Source organism: Clinocottus analis, unplaced genomic scaffold, assembly GCF_023055335.1.
Source record: "Clinocottus analis isolate CAN_PGR_092001 unplaced genomic scaffold, fCliAna1.0.p SCAF_15, whole genome shotgun sequence".
In the NCBI taxonomy this organism is placed as follows: Eukaryota; Metazoa; Chordata; class Actinopteri; order Perciformes; family Cottidae; genus Clinocottus; species Clinocottus analis.
In genome coordinates this window covers 4322080-4344236 of record NW_027175876.1, presented here as the reverse complement: position 1 = coordinate 4344236, position 22157 = coordinate 4322080, and the positions used below count along the sequence as shown (strand labels likewise).

The 22157-nt window shown below is 42.6% G+C and overlaps 2 protein-coding genes and 1 non-coding gene across 4 annotated transcripts in view; 2 read left to right on the top strand and 1 right to left on the bottom strand.

The window, feature by feature from the left end:
* Positions 1 to 297: 297 nt before the first annotated feature.
* Positions 298 to 2816, top strand: rps12 (ribosomal protein S12). Its single transcript, XM_068577568.1, has 6 exons — positions 298 to 397; positions 522 to 568; positions 1501 to 1617; positions 1773 to 1875; positions 2093 to 2194; positions 2727 to 2816. The coding sequence occupies exons 2-6, from the start codon at positions 555 to 557 to the stop codon at positions 2787 to 2789; spliced, it is 399 nt and encodes a 132-aa protein (XP_068433669.1). The 5' UTR covers positions 298 to 397; positions 522 to 554; the 3' UTR covers positions 2790 to 2816.
* LOC137786115 (small nucleolar RNA SNORD101) lies at positions 1332 to 1409 on the top strand. Its single transcript, XR_011077555.1, has one exon. It is a non-coding gene; the product is annotated as a small nucleolar RNA SNORD101 (small nucleolar RNA).
* A 1759-nt stretch (positions 2817 to 4575) lies between the features above and the next one.
* Positions 4576 to 22157, bottom strand: part of eya4 (EYA transcriptional coactivator and phosphatase 4) — a 39831-nt gene continuing 22249 nt past the window's right edge. For both annotated transcript variants that reach the window (XM_068576928.1, XM_068576929.1), the window contains 17 exons: positions 21623 to 21744; positions 19106 to 19189; positions 18472 to 18549; positions 17731 to 17797; positions 17456 to 17598; positions 16815 to 16958; positions 16485 to 16567; positions 15194 to 15368; positions 13928 to 14064; positions 13602 to 13685; positions 10379 to 10468; positions 9733 to 9791; positions 9246 to 9406; positions 8477 to 8591; positions 8191 to 8312; positions 6575 to 6675; positions 4576 to 5407 (listed from right to left, as the gene is read on the bottom strand). In XM_068576928.1, coding sequence (XP_068433029.1) covers positions 5327 to 5407; positions 6575 to 6675; positions 8191 to 8312; positions 8477 to 8591; positions 9246 to 9406; positions 9733 to 9791; positions 10379 to 10468; positions 13602 to 13685; positions 13928 to 14064; positions 15194 to 15368; positions 16485 to 16567; positions 16815 to 16958; positions 17456 to 17598; positions 17731 to 17797; positions 18472 to 18549; positions 19106 to 19189; positions 21623 to 21744 — 1846 coding nt within the window. In that variant the 3' untranslated portion in view covers positions 4576 to 5326. The remainder of the gene's footprint in view (positions 5408 to 6574; positions 6676 to 8190; positions 8313 to 8476; positions 8592 to 9245; positions 9407 to 9732; positions 9792 to 10378; positions 10469 to 13601; positions 13686 to 13927; positions 14065 to 15193; positions 15369 to 16484; positions 16568 to 16814; positions 16959 to 17455; positions 17599 to 17730; positions 17798 to 18471; positions 18550 to 19105; positions 19190 to 21622; positions 21745 to 22157) is intronic.

The window sequence follows — 22157 nt, the reverse complement described above, 5'->3', positions numbered from 1 at the left end:
AAAAGTCTTAGTTACGAGATAGAAAGTCATAATTATCATATAAAAAGTCGAAATTATGAGATATTACCAGATAACAGGAATAAATAAATAAATAAATAAAGCCAGGCACAACTAAAGCGCGTGCGCACTTTTTATATCGTAATTATGACTATCTATCTCATAATTCTGACCTTTTAAGCTATCGTTTTTTTTTATTTTACTGATGGAAATGGGCTTCCATATTTATCTATTAACTTAGTTATTTAATAATGTTGTATCTATTTGTTTTGAGCTGAGCGTCGAAACTCAACAGGCATCGCGTTGGACGCCATTGCACATACGGGGCCTCCTGGTCCAGTTAAAGCAATGTCGCGAGGATGTGACGTCCTCTTTTACCGCTACCCAAGAGGAGGACAGGGTACGTTTCTTCCCCTACCGGCACAATCTAAACGATTAATAAGACATCTCAATATATACATTCACCACAATGAGCTATATGTGAAGTTTAACGACTATTCTTTAACTTCTGTTTATTATTGCAGATCTTTAAGTCCACCATCCATCAATAATCAACTATGGCCGAGGAAGGGTGAGGGTGACGCTTTTATTCTGGTGCTAACGTTTACACGTAAAGCGGGATTTTTTTTTTAAACTAACAAGTTCGACTATTAAAACAACGCTGGCTTTCTGTGGATGTGGTGGTGTAATTTTAAAGGGTTTCGGGAAGCGTTGCTTTATTCCGACAATGTCTCGTGTGGTGGTTTCGGTGTAGCCTTATTTGCTATAGCTAACCAACTAGCTACGCAGAGTTGCATGTTGTGGTGGGTTACACTTGTCCGCGTGTCAAGTTATTATAATACAGACTTTGTAGCACACACTGTATGGATGGTTCATACTTGCGTGGAAGTTTAACGTTCATGTGCTTGCTCTGCTCTTGCTATGTTAAGTAAAGTATTTTCTCATCTTGGGGAAAAAGTCAGTGGTTGTAACGTTAAACTGATTCCCACTTGGAGCCAAGCAGCTGAAGGAGCTCAACGCACTCCAATGTGATGGCTTACGTCATATTTTATGAACATATGTGGTTTTGCTTACACACAACTTAAAGAAATGCACTTTGGAAGTAATACAAAAATGCAGCATTGTACAACAAAACTACATTTCCCTCACTGGGGTTTTCTCCATGAAGAATGTCTCAAAGATTAATACATCTATCCTAATTTTGATTGGAAGCACCAGGTAATGTCTGTCACTGTCTTTTTTTTTTAATGTAAGTTACTAGCTTCACCATAGTGTAAAAATTGACGGGTCAGCTGCACTGAAGCATAACTCTTCCGTTTCGGTGAGCTCTCTGGCACTTGAATGATGACTTTACTTTCTTTTGTCGGATACCCCTTCTCTCTACAATGAGTGAGATCCCCTCTCTGACAATGCTGGAAGCTCTACTGGATTCCGCTAATTTGTCCTGCCCAGCTTGGTAAAAATATTAACCTTCCCCACCTCATGTTCACCTGTTTTTGATAGCGTTGCCGCTGGAGGTGTGATGGATGTCAACACGGCTCTCCCTGAAGTGCTCAAAACCGCGCTAATCCACGATGGCCTGGCCCGTGGTATCCGTGAGGCTGCCAAAGCTCTGGACAAGTAAGTTCATTTATTTGTCCTTAATAGGTGTATCACTGATGATGGCATGTCTCCCTCTACTGAATGTTTGGAAGTCTGCCATTGCTGCCTGATTTTAAAATGTTGAGATGCGTAAATGGTGTTTACGCCCTGACTGAAGTCATTCTGTTTTCCAGGCGTCAAGCCCATCTCTGCGCCCTTGCAGGCAACTGTGACGAGCCCACATACGTCAAGCTGGTGGAAGCCCTCTGTGCTGAGCATCAGATCAACCTGATAAAGGTAGTGCGCTTGATCCCTTACACTGAATTCACATGTTAAAATGGAAATCACTAGGTCATAAAGTAGTTATAAAACACGACTTGAATTGCTGTATTGTCTCTGGTGCAAGTTTGTTTTTTAAGTAAAAGCTCTTGTGAATACATTTCAGTGTCCATTCCTTACTTTGTTTATTAGGCATGACATAAGTTAAATAATTGATGTGTTAACTTCTATTCAGGTTGACGACAACAAGAAGCTCGGCGAGTGGGTCGGTCTGTGCAAGATTGACCGTGAAGGCAAACCCCGTAAGATTGTGGGCTGCAGCTGTGTCGTGGTCAAGGTAAATGATGCTTTGTTTACCAGGGACTTTATATTTGGCTGCATTCAAGCCAAAAACCCAATGAAATTGGCATAACTCTGTACATATTGCTGTCGAGTAGATGCATTAAGACCCTACGAGATCTGCCAATCAAGTGCAGGTGCTGTGCCTTGTGCCATGCAGCTGTTGTTGATTATAACACTTGGCTAAATGACTGCCAGGGTACGAGCCCCGTCGTCTACCTGTGATGTCTGGGGTCCCTAAAGAATGGCTACAAATAGTGACATGTCATCAATGTAATAATCACTGTAATAATATTAAAACATTTTTTCTTGAGTGGACTTTAATGGGGAAATTCAGAGTAATTTAATACAGTAAAGTGGTAATAAGTGTTGCTCAACTTACCATAAACGCATCTTCTGCTGGCATTTTGCTTGACCTGCAGTGACGCAGATGTGACCCAGTTTAGCTGGCTAGTAAAACCACCAGGGCTGTAATTTGATGCTTCGAGTCTCTACCCACCTAATCTCAAAATGAATTTTTCTGTCAACAGGACTATGGCAAGGAGTCTCAAGCAAAGGATGTGATTGAGGAATACTTCAAAGGCAAGAAATAAAATGTCAATAAAAAAATGGAAATAGTAGCAGCTGTCTGAAGTGTTTCCTTTTTTTCCTTAGGACATTTAAATGACCACCAGTGACTCAGTTAAAATATAACTATTTCAGCTTACTTACTGAAATTAATGTGTAGACGGCACAGTTCGTGGAGGTCAACATCAGCAATAAGTGCCACAGATGATTTATCTCAAATTGTAAGGTTTTAATGATTTTACACCCAGACTATAAAATGTATGCTTGAAAGGTGACCAGCATTTTCAATGATATAGCACTAACAGGGTTCGAACAGTCATGGAAAACCTGGAGAAGTCATGGAATTTTTTTAATGGTTATTTCTAGGCCTGGAAAAGTCATGCAAATGTGTTGTATTCATATCGTGTCCATTTACGCTGAGTTTGAAATAAATATGCTTCTAGAAGAAATATAAGCAGGCATACATACAGGTATTTATATGAATGTTTATTTTAATCAAACTATTGTCTCCTTCATTTGTCATTTAAGGTATGCTGTGGAAATCTCATTGTTAGTTTAAATACATTTTCTCACTAATGTTCACTAAGGTTTTATAAAATGTTTGATCATGGTGATGTGGTTTAAAGTAATGGAAATCCATTGGTCAAAATGTTTCTTTTGCAAATGAGTAAATTGAAAGTTCTCTAAACTACTGACCACATTCCTCCCAAATTTCAAATGGTCATTTGCAGCATGTATTTGCAGAAACGGATCAAAAGCTGAAATCTAATGTTTTCAGATCTAGGACAATGCAAAACTAGTTTATATGCATTTTTAAACACAATATTGTTTTAACGTAGAAGGCCCAAGAAATCAATATTTGAACTCTTTGTTTGCATGAGTCGTGGTGTGCTTTCCACCTGTCATTCGCGTTGCCGTGGCAGACTTCATACCATTCCTGGTGCAAAATGTTTTTGTTTTTTTAAACGTTGCGGTGTGTTCGAGACACTGAGGCTAGTGTCTCCAACTAGCCATTGGACGACCAGGGATTGGGCAAAGCTGAAAATTGGACTCGTCTGAGAAGAAGACCGTTCTCCAGTCCTCTCGGGTCCACATCATGGACTTCATGATCTTTTGCAAACCTCAGCCCGGCTCTTCCTTGCTTTTCGTTGATGAAGGCCTTTTTTTCTAGCTTTGCACGACTTCAGCCCTACCTCTAGGAGCCGGTTTGTAGCCGTCCTCGTCGTGCTTTTCACCCCAGCTGCCACTTGCCACTCTTTGGATTTCACTTGATGTCGTCCTCGAGGTATTGAGTAACATTCCAGTGAGTGGAGAGTAGTTTTGGCCTCTACCGGTCTGCAGTTTTGTTGTGCCTAAAGTCTGCTGCTTGACTTTGTTTTATTAAGCATCTCTGCCAGTAAAACCAGAATAGAACCTTTTTTTTTCCTTCCAACTTTTCTTTTAAAACCACTTTGGCACTTTCGTCACTTTCTTTATTCAAACTACTTTTAAGGTACTAGCACTGTTTCTCCAGCTGGTCCTATTGCAAGAGGATAGTGATGACCACAGCACTGGTTGTTCTACTTTTAGGCGATCACTTAATCAGTAGCCCGTGAAGTAGAATCAGGTGAGTCTGCCTTGGAATTCAACAAACACTGGAATGCTACCATACACAGAGATGATGATTTTAAAAAGATTTGGTGTGGTCTCATTTTTTTCCAGAGCTTTATGCGGCACTACATTCCTTTTTTCAATAATATATATATATATATATATCAGTTTTATAATTTCATGAGAAAAGACGAGATGCATAGGTCATTTGGATAAGTTCTCCTTTATATCTACATACATAGACATTTCTGAATAAAGAAAAGACATTCAAACACATTAAGGCACAACACATCATGACGCACATCCTCAATTCCTCCCGCCCAAAAAATTACAAAAATTCAGAAAAAAAGACCCCCAAAAAAAGTAAATTCCTTTCCTTGACAAAAAAGACACCACTGCCCCTTAAGTTTATTGTAAATAATTTACACAAGTTTCTGATGCAGACTGCATTGTGAAGAAAACATACAAAAAAAAAAGAAAGCAGCTGTTATTCTCGCACACATAATGGCTGTACAGAAAAGCCCTTGATTGAAGATAGTTCGTCCCAGGTGACCCACAACAGGCCTGATACTAGTCTGTGTGCACCAGAAAAAACAAACAAACATCAAGGAGTCGCCCAGGAAATATCCTCCCAGGCCAAGATGAGCCGTAACAGGCTTTCAGTCAGCTGTAGCTGGAAGGACCGTAGATATCGGGGGAGGGGAGTTTCACAGCCGTCTGTTCCCAGCACTGCAACCTCGGGGGCCCGAACTTGGTACTTGAGTCATCTCTCAAACCCCACTGTTCTTTTTTTCTACCACCTTTCACATCGTCTTTTGCTTCTTAAGACCGTTCAGAGTTTTGTCAGAGACAAAAAAAAAATAAAAATCACAAAAACAGTTGCAGTGTATTGTTTGTTCTTAAATAGTTGTACAAAAGAAGGGGGCTGACCATGTCTGCGGTAACATTGTATGAGTCCATATTGCTATTATAGTTACAGGTACTCAAACTCCAGTGCTTGGTGTAGAGCCAGCAGGTCAGAGTGACTGGATATCCTCCAGAAAGGCATGTTGTGCTGTTGAGGGAACGCAAACCATTAGAACCATCGGGTGTCGTTTTCACAGTTGCACACCGCCACCGTATGTCATGCAAGCTACACTACAGTAGCTTGTAGCTGCTTGCTTCGCAAAAAGCACTGCAAACAAAACCCATGCAATCCCAAGGCTCAAAGGAGGAGTTCAGCATTTTGGGAAATAGACTCATCTGCTTTCGACCATGAGTTAAATTGGATTAGAGGATCTATACTGCTCATATCCGCGGCTCAACTGGGCTGCAGCAGTTAGCTTAGCATCGGAACTGGGAGCGAGAAAATGGCGTCATGCTGTGCTCAATCATGTAAAACACCCAATTGTTTCCACACCACTGGTTTAATTTGAATTAAATAATGTATAATTTTAATTAATGAGCTATAAAATAAGCAGGAAATGTGAACGTTAGCTTTGGACAGGCGAGGTGTTTTCCCACCTGTTTCCAGCCTTCATGCTAAGCGAGGCTAACTGGTTGCAGCATTATGTTCGAGGGAGAGTATACATCTTCTCATCTAACTTAGAAAGCAAATGTGCATATTTCCCATAATGTCAAACTGTTCCTTTAATAATCCCAGCACCCAGCATAATGAATGAAACCCAAAGCTGGAGAAGAGATGGGATTTATATTCACACCTTAAGAAATATGTCCTAGTATATCACTTCTGACGTTGTCTTTGTTGTGATATAACTACTTTTCTCTCACATATATTACAGTATCAATGAAACAGACTCCACACACCACTATAAAATCCAGCATTATTGCTAAATGAATGAGATCGTTCGAAGCTTAATCTCTGTGTACATTTTTGCAGTCAATCTTTTTCAATGACAAATCAAGTTGAGTCAGAAAGTGTATGACACAATTTAGCTGCAGAAGCCGCCTCAATTCGGTATATTTGACTTTAAACAAAAGTGCAAAATGTACCACATTTAGCCAAGCCGCAATTTCAGATCTTCACCCTGACAGTTGTGCAATCAAAAAGTCTCCTGTCACTCACAGAATTAAACAAAACAAAAAAACAGCAGCAAGTAGAACAGAAAAAAATGAAACGACCATCACAAATTCTCTACAGCAAAGAAAGGCAGGCTTCGTCCAATCAGAGCTCACACTGTGTGGAGAAGGCGGGGTCACGGTGAGGTTGCGTGTCCATTACCTTTTTGGCCGCCTGCTCCTCTTCCACACCGTCCCCAATTACAACATACACTACTTTCCTGCCAAACCTTTGCATTATGCGCTCAAAGCAACTCTCTTTTCCTGCGAAAAAAACAAATAAACAAGGGGGGAGGAAGGAGGGTCACATGGTCAGAGGGGTCAAAGTTCAGAAGTAGTTTGTTTACCTGGCTGGCCGCATGCTCTTCATCCTTCCCATCGCCAATCACAACATATGTAATGTTAGTGCCAAAGCGGGAGACTATACGCTCAAAACAGCTCTCTTTGCCTGGAGACAAACAAATGGCTTTCACAGGGTTTTTTTCTTTATTGTTGAGATGGAAATAAAACACATGAAGATGCAAAGCTGTATGCGTCAAGAATGAAGTGAAGGAGAGGAGGCTGTCACACACACACACACACACACACACACACACACACACACACACACACGCACACACACACACGCCTACAGAGTTGTCTTTGAGTGTTTGCGGTATGTTGGTGTAACTAACTGAACATTAATAGGCGTGTGATTACAGAGAAAGAGCCGTCACACCAAAGCACTGCGATCAAGTTCCTCGGGTAGAAAGTGGGTGGAGCTATGCTGGAATCACGTGGGCGTCACCGAACGTCATGAGCCAATAAGGAATGATGAATGTTTACCGTTCCCCACCCTCACACCTGCGACGTCTAACGGGACAGTCGGAGAGATGTCAAGCGCAGCCTTTAGAAAAGGTCTAATTAGGCTAATTAGGCTAATCGCTGACAGCAGCGACAGATAAGCAATGAAGAAGAAAAAATACTGGTCGTTTTGATTTAGAAAAAATATATATTTTAACCTCAAATCATTTTAATCTGAAGGGGTACAAAGTCCAAGGCTTTGTACCTTAAGTTATAAAGGCCTAACGTTACAAGTAATGCCCGTCACAGTCTCTGTTTCACAGTGCATTTATGTAATTAGTATATACAATGAGAAGTATCACATAATCCATAATCAAAACACATTATACTAACAGTTACTGTAATTGTATTAATATACCAGAGGGAGCACACATTAAGAGAAAGATGTATTGTGATGCTAGTTATTAGAGTGTTATCATATTATTAATTTCATTTATAAATCTACTACTACTATAGTATACACCACTACGACTACTTGATGGCCTCTTGCTCAAGGTCAAAGTGTGTGTGTGTGTGTGTGTGTGTGTGTGTGTGTCTCTGTGTGTGTGTGTGTGTGTGTGTGTGTGTGTGTGTGTGTTTGGCCAAAGTGTAACCAGCAGGCTCTAATGATTTCATGAACTGGGTCCAGTTACACACACAGGGTGTAAAATAAAACATACTGTAACTCAGACATTCCCAACCAGCCGTTCAGTGAGCCTGAGCCCAACTAGAGCAATAAGTTAAATATCAACACAATGCACAGGATATAAGTGGCATACGGAATACATGAAGAAACATAAACAAAATTATGAACAACAAAATAAAATATATGTAACCTTTGCACCGTTAAAATACCACGAGTTGAATAGACAGTCGGGTAATATTAAAGCACGGCCTTTCATCATTTCCATCAATATGAGATTTTTGTTGAGAATTTATGGAACATGTGTGCCTTACCTATTTTTGTTGCACTGTAAATGTTCTCAACGGGGAAAACAGATCCCATACTATATAAGAGAACTTTAGCCAGCGCTGGTATGAGCTGCGTTGTGGTCACCATCACGTTTACACAGTTACTCCTGTGGGAGGAACAGAGCGCAGATTATTACGGCTGAACGGATCGATAGGGGGATTAATGCATCGCGACTGTCCATGGATGAGTTCCCACGCTCTAAATCTTGATCTCATTAATGAACGTGGGCGAGGACGAGGTGAAGCGAGAACGCGTGGAACAAAGTGGCACCTGGAGCTGATGATGGACAGAGACTTGAGTGCGTGTGTGAGCCAGGAGTCGGTCAGAGCCTCCACCTCGGCTCTCAGCTGCAGCCAGGCGTCTCTTTTCGCAGGACCCAGCAGACCTAAAACACAGCGGGACTTTATTAAACCCTCAAAGCATCAATCTGACACAATGGATACCGTTTAAGAATAGATTGCACTCTAACAAATATAAATGTCAGGGGGAAAATAGATATTTTGTTCTTGGCCTGAAATTGTTGGAATAAAACAAATTATTCAATTTGGAACTAACTAAAATAACGGGCTAATATCGGATTTCATAAACCCATATAAATCATAAAATATACATAAATCTCTATATACAGTAGTTTGCTGTTTATATAAAGATTGACTGAATACTTTATATATTTATTAAATAAATACAAATCTACAGCATGTATATACTGTATGTTGTGTCCACTAATATGTATTTTTTTTTTAAATTCTTGCCTCCAGGATGTAGCTTCCAATTTATTTTCTCCTGTTTATTTAATAATACTTTCATTAATGCCTTTTCTAAAACTCAGTTTTCTGCTTAAGTATCATACATTTAGCATTATTATGCTATTAAAACTAGTATACGCTGTAGCCTCTGTCCAGAACGTATGGAAAACATCATGAAACAAGCCAATTCTTTTGGTGCATGAGTCTTTGGGAGATAATTTACCCGTTCAAATAAAGGAAACCTCCGCGTCTCTACCCCCCCGCGGTCTATCCCCGGTGTCGGATTGGCTTACCCCCCACATTGTTTTTGTACGTGCTATACATCTCTTTGACTCGTCGGTAGCGGAAGGCCAGTTTCCTCATCCAGTCGACCCCGCCGCGGACCCCCGTAGCCAGGCACAGGTTGGCGCTGGTTGCAGCTGCATGGAAGCCATCAGTTGCAAAACTGTAAGTACTGTCAATAATAATGATATGTTTTATTTGAAAAATCACCTCTGGTAGAACAAAAAGATCAAATGGTTATTTCATTATTCAGTACTATAAACATAACTGTGTATTTTAGGCAATTTATTACCACCTTTTAAGATATAGTGAGAAAAAATGTAGATATTTTTTTACTGTTTTACATATGGATGTATTACCATAAAAAAGAGTCAAACAACAGAAATAAATACTGTGATTTGTGAGATATTATTCGATGTAAAGAAAAAAAACGTAATAACATCAACAATTTCTACATGAAACTTAATATTTAAATCATGTGAACTGTTATATCTTCACCTTAAGTCCTGGCCGTTGTCGTCTGATGACACATCATCAATGTGTACCTGATCACATTCCTGTACGCACACAGACACAAACATCACACAAATAAAATATATAATAAGACAGAAGCAGAAGTATGAACAGATGCCTGTGCGTATCAGTTTAAATACATTAGTTTGCGGCCCATATTGTGAGCGTTTAATATATAGAAACAAAGCATAAAGAAACACATTTGCACTGTTGTGTTCAAATGGTTGGTCTGATAAATGGATGTTTAAATGTAATAGCTGGAAAGATATTTCTATGTAGCGCTTATTTGTAACTTACGTTGTAACTGTAAACTGTATTGAGACACATTAGCTCTGTATAGAAATATGTTTACAGCTATTAAATTTATTCATCCATTTATCATACAAACAATTAAAACAAAACAGCATGCACTCAAATTTCATTATAAACACGGTGTAGCCCCCGACGTGGTATGATACACCACTTCACACCACTAGAGGGAAGTACAGTCGTACTAGCAGAAGTATCTAAGCGCTTGATGTTGTGCTCTGTGCAAAATTCAAATATTGCGCAAGAAAATCTGAGTTCCAACATGACCTTTAAAGTTGTGAAATGTGTATTCTTGTCTGCATCAGTGTGACGTGTGTCTCACCTCCAGGTCATTAAAGAATAAGTGTGTGTCAGCCAGGTTGAAGATCATCTCTTCCATCCTCAGACCCAGCGTTACTGCCATCGGAGGGTCCTGGTGGAAGGGGCAGAAATCATCATTAGTGTCATCATGACGTCACCATTGAGACAACCTATCCGAGAGACGTCACTTCCTCTCGTCTCGATAAACGTTACTGCGTTTGGACACGCCTCCTACTTCTCTCCAAAATTCACACCCTGGCCCCCACACCCTCACTTTTAGAGTTGGTACGCTCCACTCATCATGCTGACAGACAGGTTGCACTTGCTCTGTCCCATCAACATTCCTCATGCTTGGTGCTGGTGGGGTGTTTGTGTGTGTGTGTGTGCGTGTGCGCGTGTATGTGTGTGCGTGTGTGGGAGGGGGATACTCTATTGCAAAAAGTAGGCACCGTCAAAGGGAGACGCTCAGAGTGTATGTGGTATGTGAATGGTTTGTGTGTGTGTATGTGTGAGCCGGGGGCTCAGCTGCAAAAACCATCATCTGTGATAGGTCAGCAAGGGACGACAGCTTTCCGCACGATTCGCTGACGCCGTCAGACGACCAGAATAGAAAGAAACTAACAGGAAGGAGAGTGAAAGTGAGCGAGGCGCACGGGCACAGAAAAGTGTGCAGCGCTCTCCAGAACTGGAGAGAGCTGCCAATAGGGAAAAGCAGCAATTTTGACTGCGTTTCTCTCCCGCTTCCCTGTCAATCACCGAGACAAGAGGCACTTATGTGTCTCTCAGGTAATGATTACGTTGGCGGCCGGCCAAAGAGAGCTGCTGACATCAGTGTGTGTCGAAACACTCACATGGGAAATGTGTTGATTCCCTTTGAGCAGATGAATTTGGCTGTTGCTTTGAGCTCCAGAAAAGGCTGAGTTGGCTTTTTTCAAAAAATATATATTTTGCCAGACAAGTTCAATCAATCACAGAGACTTGCAGATCTGACGTCGTCCTGGCAGAGGTAGCCTGACACAAATCCACTCTCCACCTCCGCTGTTATCTTTTGAGCGCTGGAAACTCAACACCCCGTGATCATTATAATAACTCTGTGTGCACGTATGTACATTTATTAAAAAGTGAAACGACGTTTAAAGCAGATATACCGTTCGTGGCCCGTGCGAGAAGGGTACTTCGGTCTCGTGGTTGCTATATCAACAGTGTAAACACTATTTCGGGCGAGGTGTGAACAGACACAGCTGCCACTACATTTCTTGAGAGCAGCAGCAACAAATGCTCTTAAAATTATTTTTAATACAAAACATGGCACATTATCAGAGGTAACATGAAGCCTTATTTGAGCCAATGACATTTCATTCATTATTACTTCAGCCAAGCCTTTAGGATATTATAATCCTAAACCGTAAAGGAATTCTTCCCCCTGAAATGTATCTGCATTTTGTCCCCAAAAGGAGGGCGGGCCCCACAAATTGAGTAAAACAAACACACGCACACACGCACACACACACACGCACAGAAAGTGCTTCTTCCGTCGTGAGGCCACTGATTGACATAATGCATTCCTCGGCCCTTAACCTTAACCTTCACCATCACACCTAAATGCCTAACCTAAAATTAATTCCAACCTGAACCTTTAAAAGCAAATCTGAACCCTCAAACCTTGAAGAAGAAGTTTGGATCAAACCAAATGTCCTCAAATTTAAAAAACACCCTCAAGTTATGCCCATTGCCAAACGTTAAATTAAAAATACCGCGGAACCAATAGGAAGTACATCAGTTGCTGCCTACAGCCCACTATCTGTAAAACGCCTGGGCTCCATATGGCTCTATGCGAGTCTGGCTTGTAATGGTGTGTGTGTGTGTGTGTGTGTGTGTGTGTGTGTGTGTGTGTGTGTGTGTGTGTGTGCTGCGCCGGCTTTTATTCAACTGCCAAACGAGAATATCAGAATGGACTCAGCAGGCTGCGGAGAGCGAAGCGAAGGCCGTACCGGCAGGCTGGTGGCTACGCCGGTGCCCACAGGAAACGACATCACCCAGTAAAAAAAATCTGCAGCTACGGCCACATAGGATGATCCCGGATCAGAGCCAAGAGCCATTAAAATATAGGAAACTATAAACAGTGTAGCTATTAGGTGAGAGGGCGAGACCACCAAATACGTTCAAATTGAAGATCGAAATAAACATCTGTCCAAGTGAGGTGGTTGCATGTTAAATTGATTAAACTAATGTAAGCAATAACCATTATAAAGGACTTTGAATGTATTCCTAATATATAGTACATTTAAAGAATGTTAATATATGTGGTCATCATTGTACATTTACTATAATATTCCCGAAGTAGTGGATTTAACGTAATATAAAGTACTCAGGGAAATTAAACTCATTGTGAGTTCCATTTGAATAAAAACTGCATTTAAATTTAGAGGTTAAAACAAGTGCTTTCAAAAGTAAGTTCATAGGCGTAGATAATCTTGTATTTTCATATTTATTCATCTTTGACTGATAGTCAACTATAGGCAAAATGAACTCAATTAATATATACTAAAATAAAAAATAAAATACAAAACCCAAACCATAGAAAAGGTGGGACTTCTTTTTCTTTTATCACTACATTTTTCTTCCAGTCTTCCACCAATCACAGCCTGTGAGGCAAAGCCCAGGGCAACAAAAAGTAGTACCACTACTGGTATACTTCAGGCTTATCGCTGTGAGCTTAAGGTCATAACTAAAAGTAAAGCAGATATTGGTATCAGCATTATTATCAACTCCTCCCTTATTTGTCTCATTTGTACTTTGGCCGCTGGACAGTCAGCGTTTAATGTCTAAAGAGCAAATTAAACTGAAACTGTAAAAGTGAGGGGGACACTGTTCCCCTCCATCACCAATGAGAAGTATTCTCTTGTCGTTAAGTGCTTTCTTGGGTCAGTCCTTAACAGGATTACATATCATCCCTCCAAGCTTCAATAGTGCAGCAGTTGCAGCCTTTCCTCTCAGGGTTTGAGTTATAAATCCACCATTTGGCCAATTGGGTTCTTAAAAAAAAAAAAAAGAAAAGAAAAAGCTGGAGCAAAGTGTGAAGACTCATCAGCCTCCATTGAATCAAAACCAGAACAGTGTTGTCCCAGCTGTAACCTGGATTCCACTTTGGCAGACAGAAAGACAGACAGATTGACATAGTGCAGGATGGCTGTAGAGATCAAACCACAATAACAAACAGACAGCCCGCGAAGGCGGGATCTTACCTTGCCATATTTCTGTGCGTAGGAGCCCGTGAGCAGAGAGTGGAAGACAATTATCGTCTCGTCCAGATCCCACACAAACACCCTCTGGAGAACAGAACAAGTGGGACGACGGAAGACGGGTTATGTCCATCCTGTTAGCCCATATGTGCATGAATGCTCGACTGGACAAGTTTGGTCATGGGTGGTCCGGCTTCCTCCTCTGTTGTTTTGAGACTTTAGTGAACAGAGAGGCTGACGATCCAGAGGACACCGCACATCCATCGAGATTTAACTGGAATATTCAGTCAGTGAGCGCTCGGTCAAGTGAGTGTTTTTTGGCCTCTTACCTCCAGGTCACTATCCGGGGGAGGGGAGGGGTTGTTCTTGCGGCCCCGGCCCCGGGACTTGGACCCCCCACTCCGGCAGGCTCTGTCATCCAGCTCTTTGATGGGCGTGGAGGGGCTCTGCACTGTATCAAAGTCCCCTGAGAGTGTACGCAAACACAGGCAGGGCTCAACATTTGAAACATTTTCAATTTGCAAGCGATCAAATGTGCCTGGTCTCGGGCTGCTCGAGCAATCTCAAACTGTATTTCGCTGCATGAAAGCATCATAACGATGTGGTTTGAGCCGATCCCACAGGTGTGTTCAGAGTATCCGCTTCAGGAAAAGCGATAACTCAGTCGTTGCACAGTAATACGCCACCGTGGCAGGTTTAATAATTCAAGGTAATTGGCACAACAGATCAACTTCACGACTAGCAATGGACCCAAACAACTGGACTCGGACTGATTCATGATAACATGCAATGTAAAGATTTAACAGAGGAGGGGAAAGATGGAGCTGTGCGATAAATTAAAAGGGAATCTGATACTTTTCTTTGCAAAGATACAAAATTCTGCAGGAGCATACATGTGAGCGCACACACACATTCCTCCTCATGCCATATGCTCCCACTGCTGTGTGGTAACCAGAACCAGACTCTAAGCTTCGGCTCTCATATTGTTATGTCTCAATCAGGGAGCGAGGGAGACCGAGAGAGAGAGAGAGAGAGAGGGGGGGGGAGGGGGGGAAAGCCCCAATGAGTACGTGAGCGACAACCCCCAAAAAAAGAAAGATTGTGAGGAAAGCAGCAAGAGGGAGAGTGACAGGAAGAATGATAAGCTCCTTGAATTAGGCTTCCTGAATTACAGCAAAGACAAACCAAAGGAGAAACGTGAAAAAAAAGAAACAAGAATAGAATACGAAGCCATGTTTCTGTACACATGGGTTTACTTGTCTTCTTCCTTTCTCTGACCTGTCTCCCATGCCGTGCCATATTTAACATAAATCCACTCCAATCAAAGCCTCTGATGCTAATGTAAACATGTGCCGATCCTCCAATTAGCGAGTGCGATGCCAAATAACTATGGCAGCAGTCTGAGGTTACTTCCTGTGCTTCATCATGGGTGAACGAGAGTTTTGAACTCAGTTACCCAAACGGTGGTATTTTTTCTGCTGGAACCAAGACTATGGAGCCAGTATGAAGGAGCGTGTAAGTAGCCTGACATTTTGTTTGCATATTTATGAACCGCGGTGGCGTGTTGATAATTTGCGCGTCTTTTAAATACAAACCTGGGTGGAGTTCAGCAGCCTGTCCGGTCATGGCAGGGGCGGGATCTTGCAGCTGGTAGGCTGCCGTGGTGCCTGTGCCATCCACGCTGTTGGAGGTCATGTAAGTCCCGTAAGTGGAGGCGGAATAATACTGGGCATACTGGTTTTGGCCAAACGTTGTATATGAGGGGTAATCCTGCAGAGAAAGACATGAATTATGAGCACACCAGTGCAAAGACACAGGACAAAAACAGTAAAATTGAGATGTTTCACTTGTCTGGAGAGGTTCAAACTGACTTTTGCAGAGAGATTTTACAAGGTTCCTTCTCATTTCTCTAATCTTTTATTCCCTCGGTTCTGTAGTTTATACGTTCAAAACAACTAAAGCCTTGTGTTGCTGCTTTTTACTGTCCCAGTGGAGATGGGCGCTTTTATGAGTCAGCTCTCTAAACCTGTCACTACGTCCATCTCCACATGTCCTTTATAAAGTGGAACACACTGCACATGAATGCACGCACACACACACACACACACACACACACAGTATGTACAGTTGGTGTGTAGTCAGCAAAGTCTGTTTGCAAGCGTGCACATTCACACATTCACAGACTGTATCCACACAGACATGCTGTCTATAAGTCTGTCTCTCTCACACACAGACACAGACACACACACACACACACACACACACACACACACACACACACACACACACACACACACACACACACACACACACACACACTATATATTCCCCTTAATCCACCCACACAAGCCAAACCTTGACTTTTCTCCCTCTAAACAGACACATCCATCATAGTGGAACATTAAAATCCCCTTTAAGCATTTTACTACCACAATACAATTCATCACATGGACATCGAGAAATATTCAGAACAAAACACTCTTTCACAAAGATTCATTGTCTGCTTCCCTCGTAAGTTTGTCGCAAGTTCACAGTGTAATTCGATTTTCTTTTTTTCTTGAAAGAGGAAACATTGTGTGGGAGCGTGACTGTGAACCCAATTCTGGTCTCAAATACTATCGCAACTGCACCATGCAAGCGCTTCATCTTTAATTTTGAGCCAGCATAATGAGCAAACCGACATTCACTCAGAGCAAACATGTAGCGTGGTTGATCTGCCCTGGAAAGAACTCCCTCGGGAAATTGGCTTTCTTATTGGGCCTGGGAAAATGTTACTTGAGCTAACTTTCAGCTGGACGGTAACATCAGTGCAGGTTAAGACTAAAGGACACACACACACAGGCACGCACGCACACACACACACACAGTATATAGACTCTGAGGTACCTGCTGTGTGGCAGTGTAGTTGGCGGGGTTGGACACTGAGTTGTTGGTGGCGTACAGGCCTGAGGAAGGGGTGAAACTGGAACCTTGGAACAAAAAAAAAAAAGGGGGATGAAATGAGACAGCAAGAACTCAGAGAAGCAAACATGAAAACACACTTAAACTGTGTGCAAAGTCATAGCATTGGAAGGAAAGATTGTTTTTAGCAAGAATATACAAAATGCTGAGGATATTCACTTTGATTTTCAACAGGAAAATAATGCAAATTGAGGTGGGAGCGACAAGAGAGGCATTAAAAGCTCCAGTGTCTGAAAGTGTATGTTTCCAACTGACCTGGCATCTGATAGGGTGAGTATGCCGTCTGTCCGGGCTGAGGTGTGGTGAAGCCGGGGCTGTAGCTGAGGCCTGTCTGCAGAGGAGACTGACTCTGAGCCAGGCCGCTCTCTGTCTTAATGCCCGGCAGCATCACACCGAGGTCTGTGACAAGAACCACAAGAATATTACTCAGTTTGCATCAGAAAAAATGTACCGGTAAAACTGAAAGATTAACCGAAGTGATTTTCTTGAAAACTACATGTCTTCATCAGTGTTTAAATAATGCCTATCATTCTGTCTTTACTTGCATTGAGGTCCATTATTGGCCACTTACTTACAATTAACATACTATAACTATAACAATATAACAATAGGTTGAATCTGTCCATTTACAATCAGACAGAAAACACTCGACAGCATTCTCTCTGTAAAAGTATCCCACTCAGTTTCACTCTGATTACATTACGAATCTGTTTTCATTTTCACGCTCGACCTGCAGTTCCATTTCAGAAAATATTAGTGCAGTTACACTTTTTTCTACTTCACTTGGACACTTTTTGCACAGCGGATTACAAAATACACGTGCTACCGATATGCGTTTCGTTCGCACAGCTCCCGTGTGTCACTGTGTGTCTTTGTGAACGTGACTTTATTGATACCATAGGAGGACAGTCCGTATGCCTGTCCTGTCGGGGCGTAAGCAGTGTAGACGGTCGACTGCTGCATGCTGCTGAACTGGGGTTGACCGGCGTACGTGGGCATGGGCGGGGCTGCTGGTGTGGAGAGAATGTGAGGATAGGGCCTGCGAGAGGAGACGGATGAAAGGGGAGGTAGCAACGAGACAGAATAAGACAGTAAAGATAAAGTATAGGCGGCGGCATGTGGATGTTGATTCTTAGAAAGCAGCTTCTGTTGTGTAAAAAGCCAGACTTACTTTGAGGGGTAGAGCGGAGGGGAGTACTGGTGGGCTGAACGAGGGCTGTAACCGCTGCTGGTGATTACTAAAAACAGCACAATAATCAAAAACAACAAGGTCATGGATGGTGTCAACTTAAATCTTCTGTTTCCTTTCACATTTAACAAAAACACCCCGGAACAGCACAGTTCAAGGCCTCAGGCTTGTTGGAGTTGAAGGGCTGTTCAAGTAAACATCATTCGAAGCATTTTCAATGGAGAGGAGCCAAGTTCTTCCCTCGTTTCGAGCGCACTGTAGTCCATGAAACCCCTGCAGCGGGCCTCATCGTGAAACACAATGTCTGTTTGTGGTCATTGGGATGTCAGCGCTCCATACGGACCAACACCCCGCTGCTTCTGAACCCTCCCTGTGTGTTGCTTCACGGTTTTGTGTCTCAGTGGGTATGTGTTTTGCAGCGTGAGGGAGCATGAGGTCGTGTGTGAGTCTAAAAAAAATAAAAATAGGACAAGTGTAAAAATGTCTCTCGCTCTCTGTCATCACTCTGCCAGCCCTTGATGACGCAATCCAAGGACAGGCAATACCTCTTGGGATTAGAGCTTTCAGCAGGCCTACCGCTGACCCCGAAAGGGATGATGGCGTTTGTGTGTTCGTCGGGAGGAAAGAAAAGACGGATATAGAGCTGACATGTGAATTTGTTTTTCCCTCTTGATGAGGAGATAGCACATGAGTCCTTTTCTGTTGGGCAGATGTGTGTGTTACCTGAGCCTGCGTACGTGTCCAGTGCTGTGTCGCCTGTCGTAGTGACTGTATCGCTGATGTTCATAGGCTCTGTTTTCACTTGAGAAAGACGGAGAAGATCGGTGTTAGGGGAGGCCAGTAATCAAGTACCATCACACACACCCCCCCCCCACACACACACATACACACGTACACAAAGAAAACCATGCAGGTCAAGTATGGGAGCAAATGCTGTGTGCAGGGTTCCCACTATAATAGATCGAACATTTCACAGCGTTTAAATGACTTTTACCAGGTTAAAACACCACCGTGACCTAAAAGTTTAAATGTTAGGTCGTCAAATATAGTCATAGGTGATGTTTTAACAAAATTCCCTGAAATTGCCTTACTTCCTCGTTAAAATATTCAAATTCCCCAGCTTTTCATGAATGTCTTAACTGGTAGGATCCCTGCAACTATGTAAAAACTCCACACACACACAAATCCAATGGGATCCAAAGAGCAGGGAACACTGCACAGCAAAAGAAAATCACTGCAAAAAAAAAAACACATCAGATCTCGAAACCAGCCTTAACTACAGAAACCCATTCGGTTTGCATTTAAAGTAATACTGTATGCCCACTGGCCTTATATTCACACACATGCACCTCTGTACCATAGTCCTTGGAGCTCGGGGCGAGGGGCGGGCTGCTGCAGCCCAACAGCCAATCAGCCGTGTTTAGAACTGTCATGTTTTCACCTAAAGGGGTGCAAGGTGGGAAGGTGGTAAGGACACGGCGCACTGAGAACCAGATGCCACTCTCAGGTGCTGTATATGGGACATGGTGTGGATTATTTAGAAAGTTGACATTTGTATTGTAAAACGCATTGAAACTGTTTGACATTTTGGGAAATATGCAAATTTTCTGTCTTGCCGAGAGGTAAACGAGAACGTCAATTCCACGCTCAGATCTGGATGCTAAATATGGCGCTAGAGCCAGGGAATTATTAGCTTAGCTTAGCATGAATAAATGGATGCAGAGGGAAACAGTCTGGCTCCGAAATGTAAAACATCTGCCTGCTAGCATCTCCGCGGCACCTCATCATCTTGAGATTGCCAGGCAACCAGCAGAGACTACAGTGAGTCACTATGCCATGCCCGAGAAATATAATACCACTACTTGTTGTTTCTACACTCTGGTTTTTGTACAGATTTAACAATCAAAATACAGATGTTACGGAGCTTAGCGGGGCTGGTAGGCTGGTTTTGTTACCTTCGAACCGAGCCAAGCTAGCTGCTTCCCTTCGTTTTGAGTCTTTCCAATGTCGCTCTCATTTAAACCGTTTACCTCTGTTCTCCATCAACTCCGAAAGGAAATATCCGGCTTACAAGATGTAAAAATGCTCCACTATGTTCACAAGCTACAGTTGCTAACTCTGTCTGCCTGCTGTTTGGTGCTGAGCAGGTAGCATACGGTGTTTTTTGGGGGGTATTACACAGAAAACAGTTGCCTATACGCTGATGAGAGTGAAGCAAAACAGTTGTGAGCTGAAAGACGCTTTCACGTGTCGTATTAGTGAGGGGATCTGCAACGTTGGATGCTAATTATCGGCTGGCTCCTCCCACCTTTGACACAAGTAGTCATGTGATTCGTCCTAAATATACACACATTGACGATTTAGCCACTATAACAGAGACTCTCGACACAGCAATAAAGCATATTTCCCAAACTATTTTCAAAAGAAAAGTACACCTGTTAACCACCTTAACATCCTCCATGCTGTTTTATTAGCTTACTTTTCTTGTTTCTCTCTGAACAGGATTTAAACTCATCATCAGTGACCATCTGAGAACTCCATTGAATTCAACTTCATTAATCCCCGCGGGGAGCAATACAACCCATCGGACGAGCCCTAATGAAGACAAATGAGTTGCTATGGGGACGGCCACATGGGCCCGAGCTTCGGCTGATGTCAGGTGAGGGGAATGTTGGGTATGTAGTTTGTTTTGGCTGTGAGCGTGTAGTCCCGGCTCTGTCTGCTTAAACCATTAACTGTGATCTCATCAGAAATGATTTAACTTGCTCTAATATGGTCTGAATGCACTGTTGAGTCCACTCCGAGCACGGCTATTCCTGTGACTGTGTGTGTGAGAGTGTGTGTGAGTGTGTGTGTGTGTGTGTGTTGACACATCAAGTTGACTAAAATGCAGTATCTCACTTTTTCCATTACATTAGTTTCCATTGCCTGTAAAAACAGCAATAGATCAAAGGATCGCCCTCAACAAAAGCACTTACATCCAGTGCCGTTACATCAAACTGCCTTGTCAAAAAAATATTGCAGAGAGAGGCACCGAGAGATGAGGAGATCAAGGGTGACAGTAAAAAAAAAAAAAAAGATGAGAGGAGAGGAACAGACGGACAGAGGAAAAGAAAAGGAAGAAGAAGAAAAAAGAGCAAAGACAGAGAAGAGAGCGTTGACTGGTGTTGACATCTAAGAGAGCTGTGATGCTTTAATGCTCTTGTAGAGTTTCCAGCGGGAGTTTCAGCTTGAACACACACACACACACACACACTCGCGCACTCACACATCATAGGCGACACACGTTTTGTGAAGCGGTGAGCAGAGAAGAGCAGAAGGGCATCACCGTGTGTTTACACACATTCTCCAGTGGTTTACTCAAGTCTGAGAGCCAGCGGTGTGTGTGTGTGTGTGTGTGTGTGTGTCTGCGATTGCATGTGCACATGTCCGTCCGTCCGTCTCCATAAATTCCTTTACAAAGTACTTCTCTTCGTGTTGAAAATCTTTCTCAGTGATGATTTTGCAGTGTATTTCAAAAATACATGACAGGTGCTTGGACTTAATCTATTTTCTCATATATAGATTCAGAAAAGAGCCATACATTACTGCTATTATGACATGTCGCGGTGTAGACTGAAACATCAGGTTTTCAGGTCGAAATAGCACTTAATGGAATAATTTACCACTTTAGTGACTCATGTTTGGAGAGCACAAATGAAGCGACAGCTTAGCTGGAAACAGCGAACCAGCCGGCCGACCGGCACCTTTACGCGGTATCTCTTTGTTTCATCCGTACAAAAGAAAACAGTGTTATTTACACATGTTGCACATACCCAGCTGCCAACGACTGCCCATTCATTACTGCGGTAACACACATATCCTGCCCTCTCACCTCCTGTTCCATTGGTGGTGATGGAGGGGCTGCCAAGGTTGTTCTTGTCCAGCTTGGAGCCCGTCGAATCTCCACCTCCCACACGGTTATGAGGACTGGCTAGGTCCTGCATTTCCATAGACCTACGGGGGGAGGGAGGGAGGGAAGAGGAGGAAAAGGAGGAAGAGGAGGAGTAGAGGGAGGGAGGGAGGGGGGACAAAGATGAGCTGTGATTTTTGAATGAATAACAGATCAACAGCAATATGCTCTCACAGCTGGGAATGTCCCACCTCTATATATTACGTTGCGATCTCACCGAACACATTCAATGACATACTGCAAATCCACACAGGAACCACACACACACACACACACAAACACACACACACACACAAAAGTCATAAACTCCATGCTTCTCCGTACCAGTTAGCTTACATGAGCATGTGTTCAGAGGCGCTAGACATTGTCTGCGGGCCTGCTGGCTCTTTTATGGAGTGTGTGTGTGTGTGTGTGTGTGTGTGTGTGTGTGTGTGTGTATGTGTGTGTGTGCACTTCT

What these genes read in the sequence shown, in the direction of transcription:
- rps12 (XM_068577568.1), top strand. An exon ending in ATCAGATCAACCTGATAAAG is followed by an intron (nt 1,876 to 2,092) that starts GTAGTGCGCTTG and finishes ACTTCTATTCAG; the next exon opens with GTTGACGACAACAAGAAGCT. An exon ending in GCAGCTGTGTCGTGGTCAAG is followed by an intron (nt 2,195 to 2,726) that starts GTAAATGATGCT and finishes TTCTGTCAACAG; the next exon opens with GACTATGGCAAGGAGTCTCA.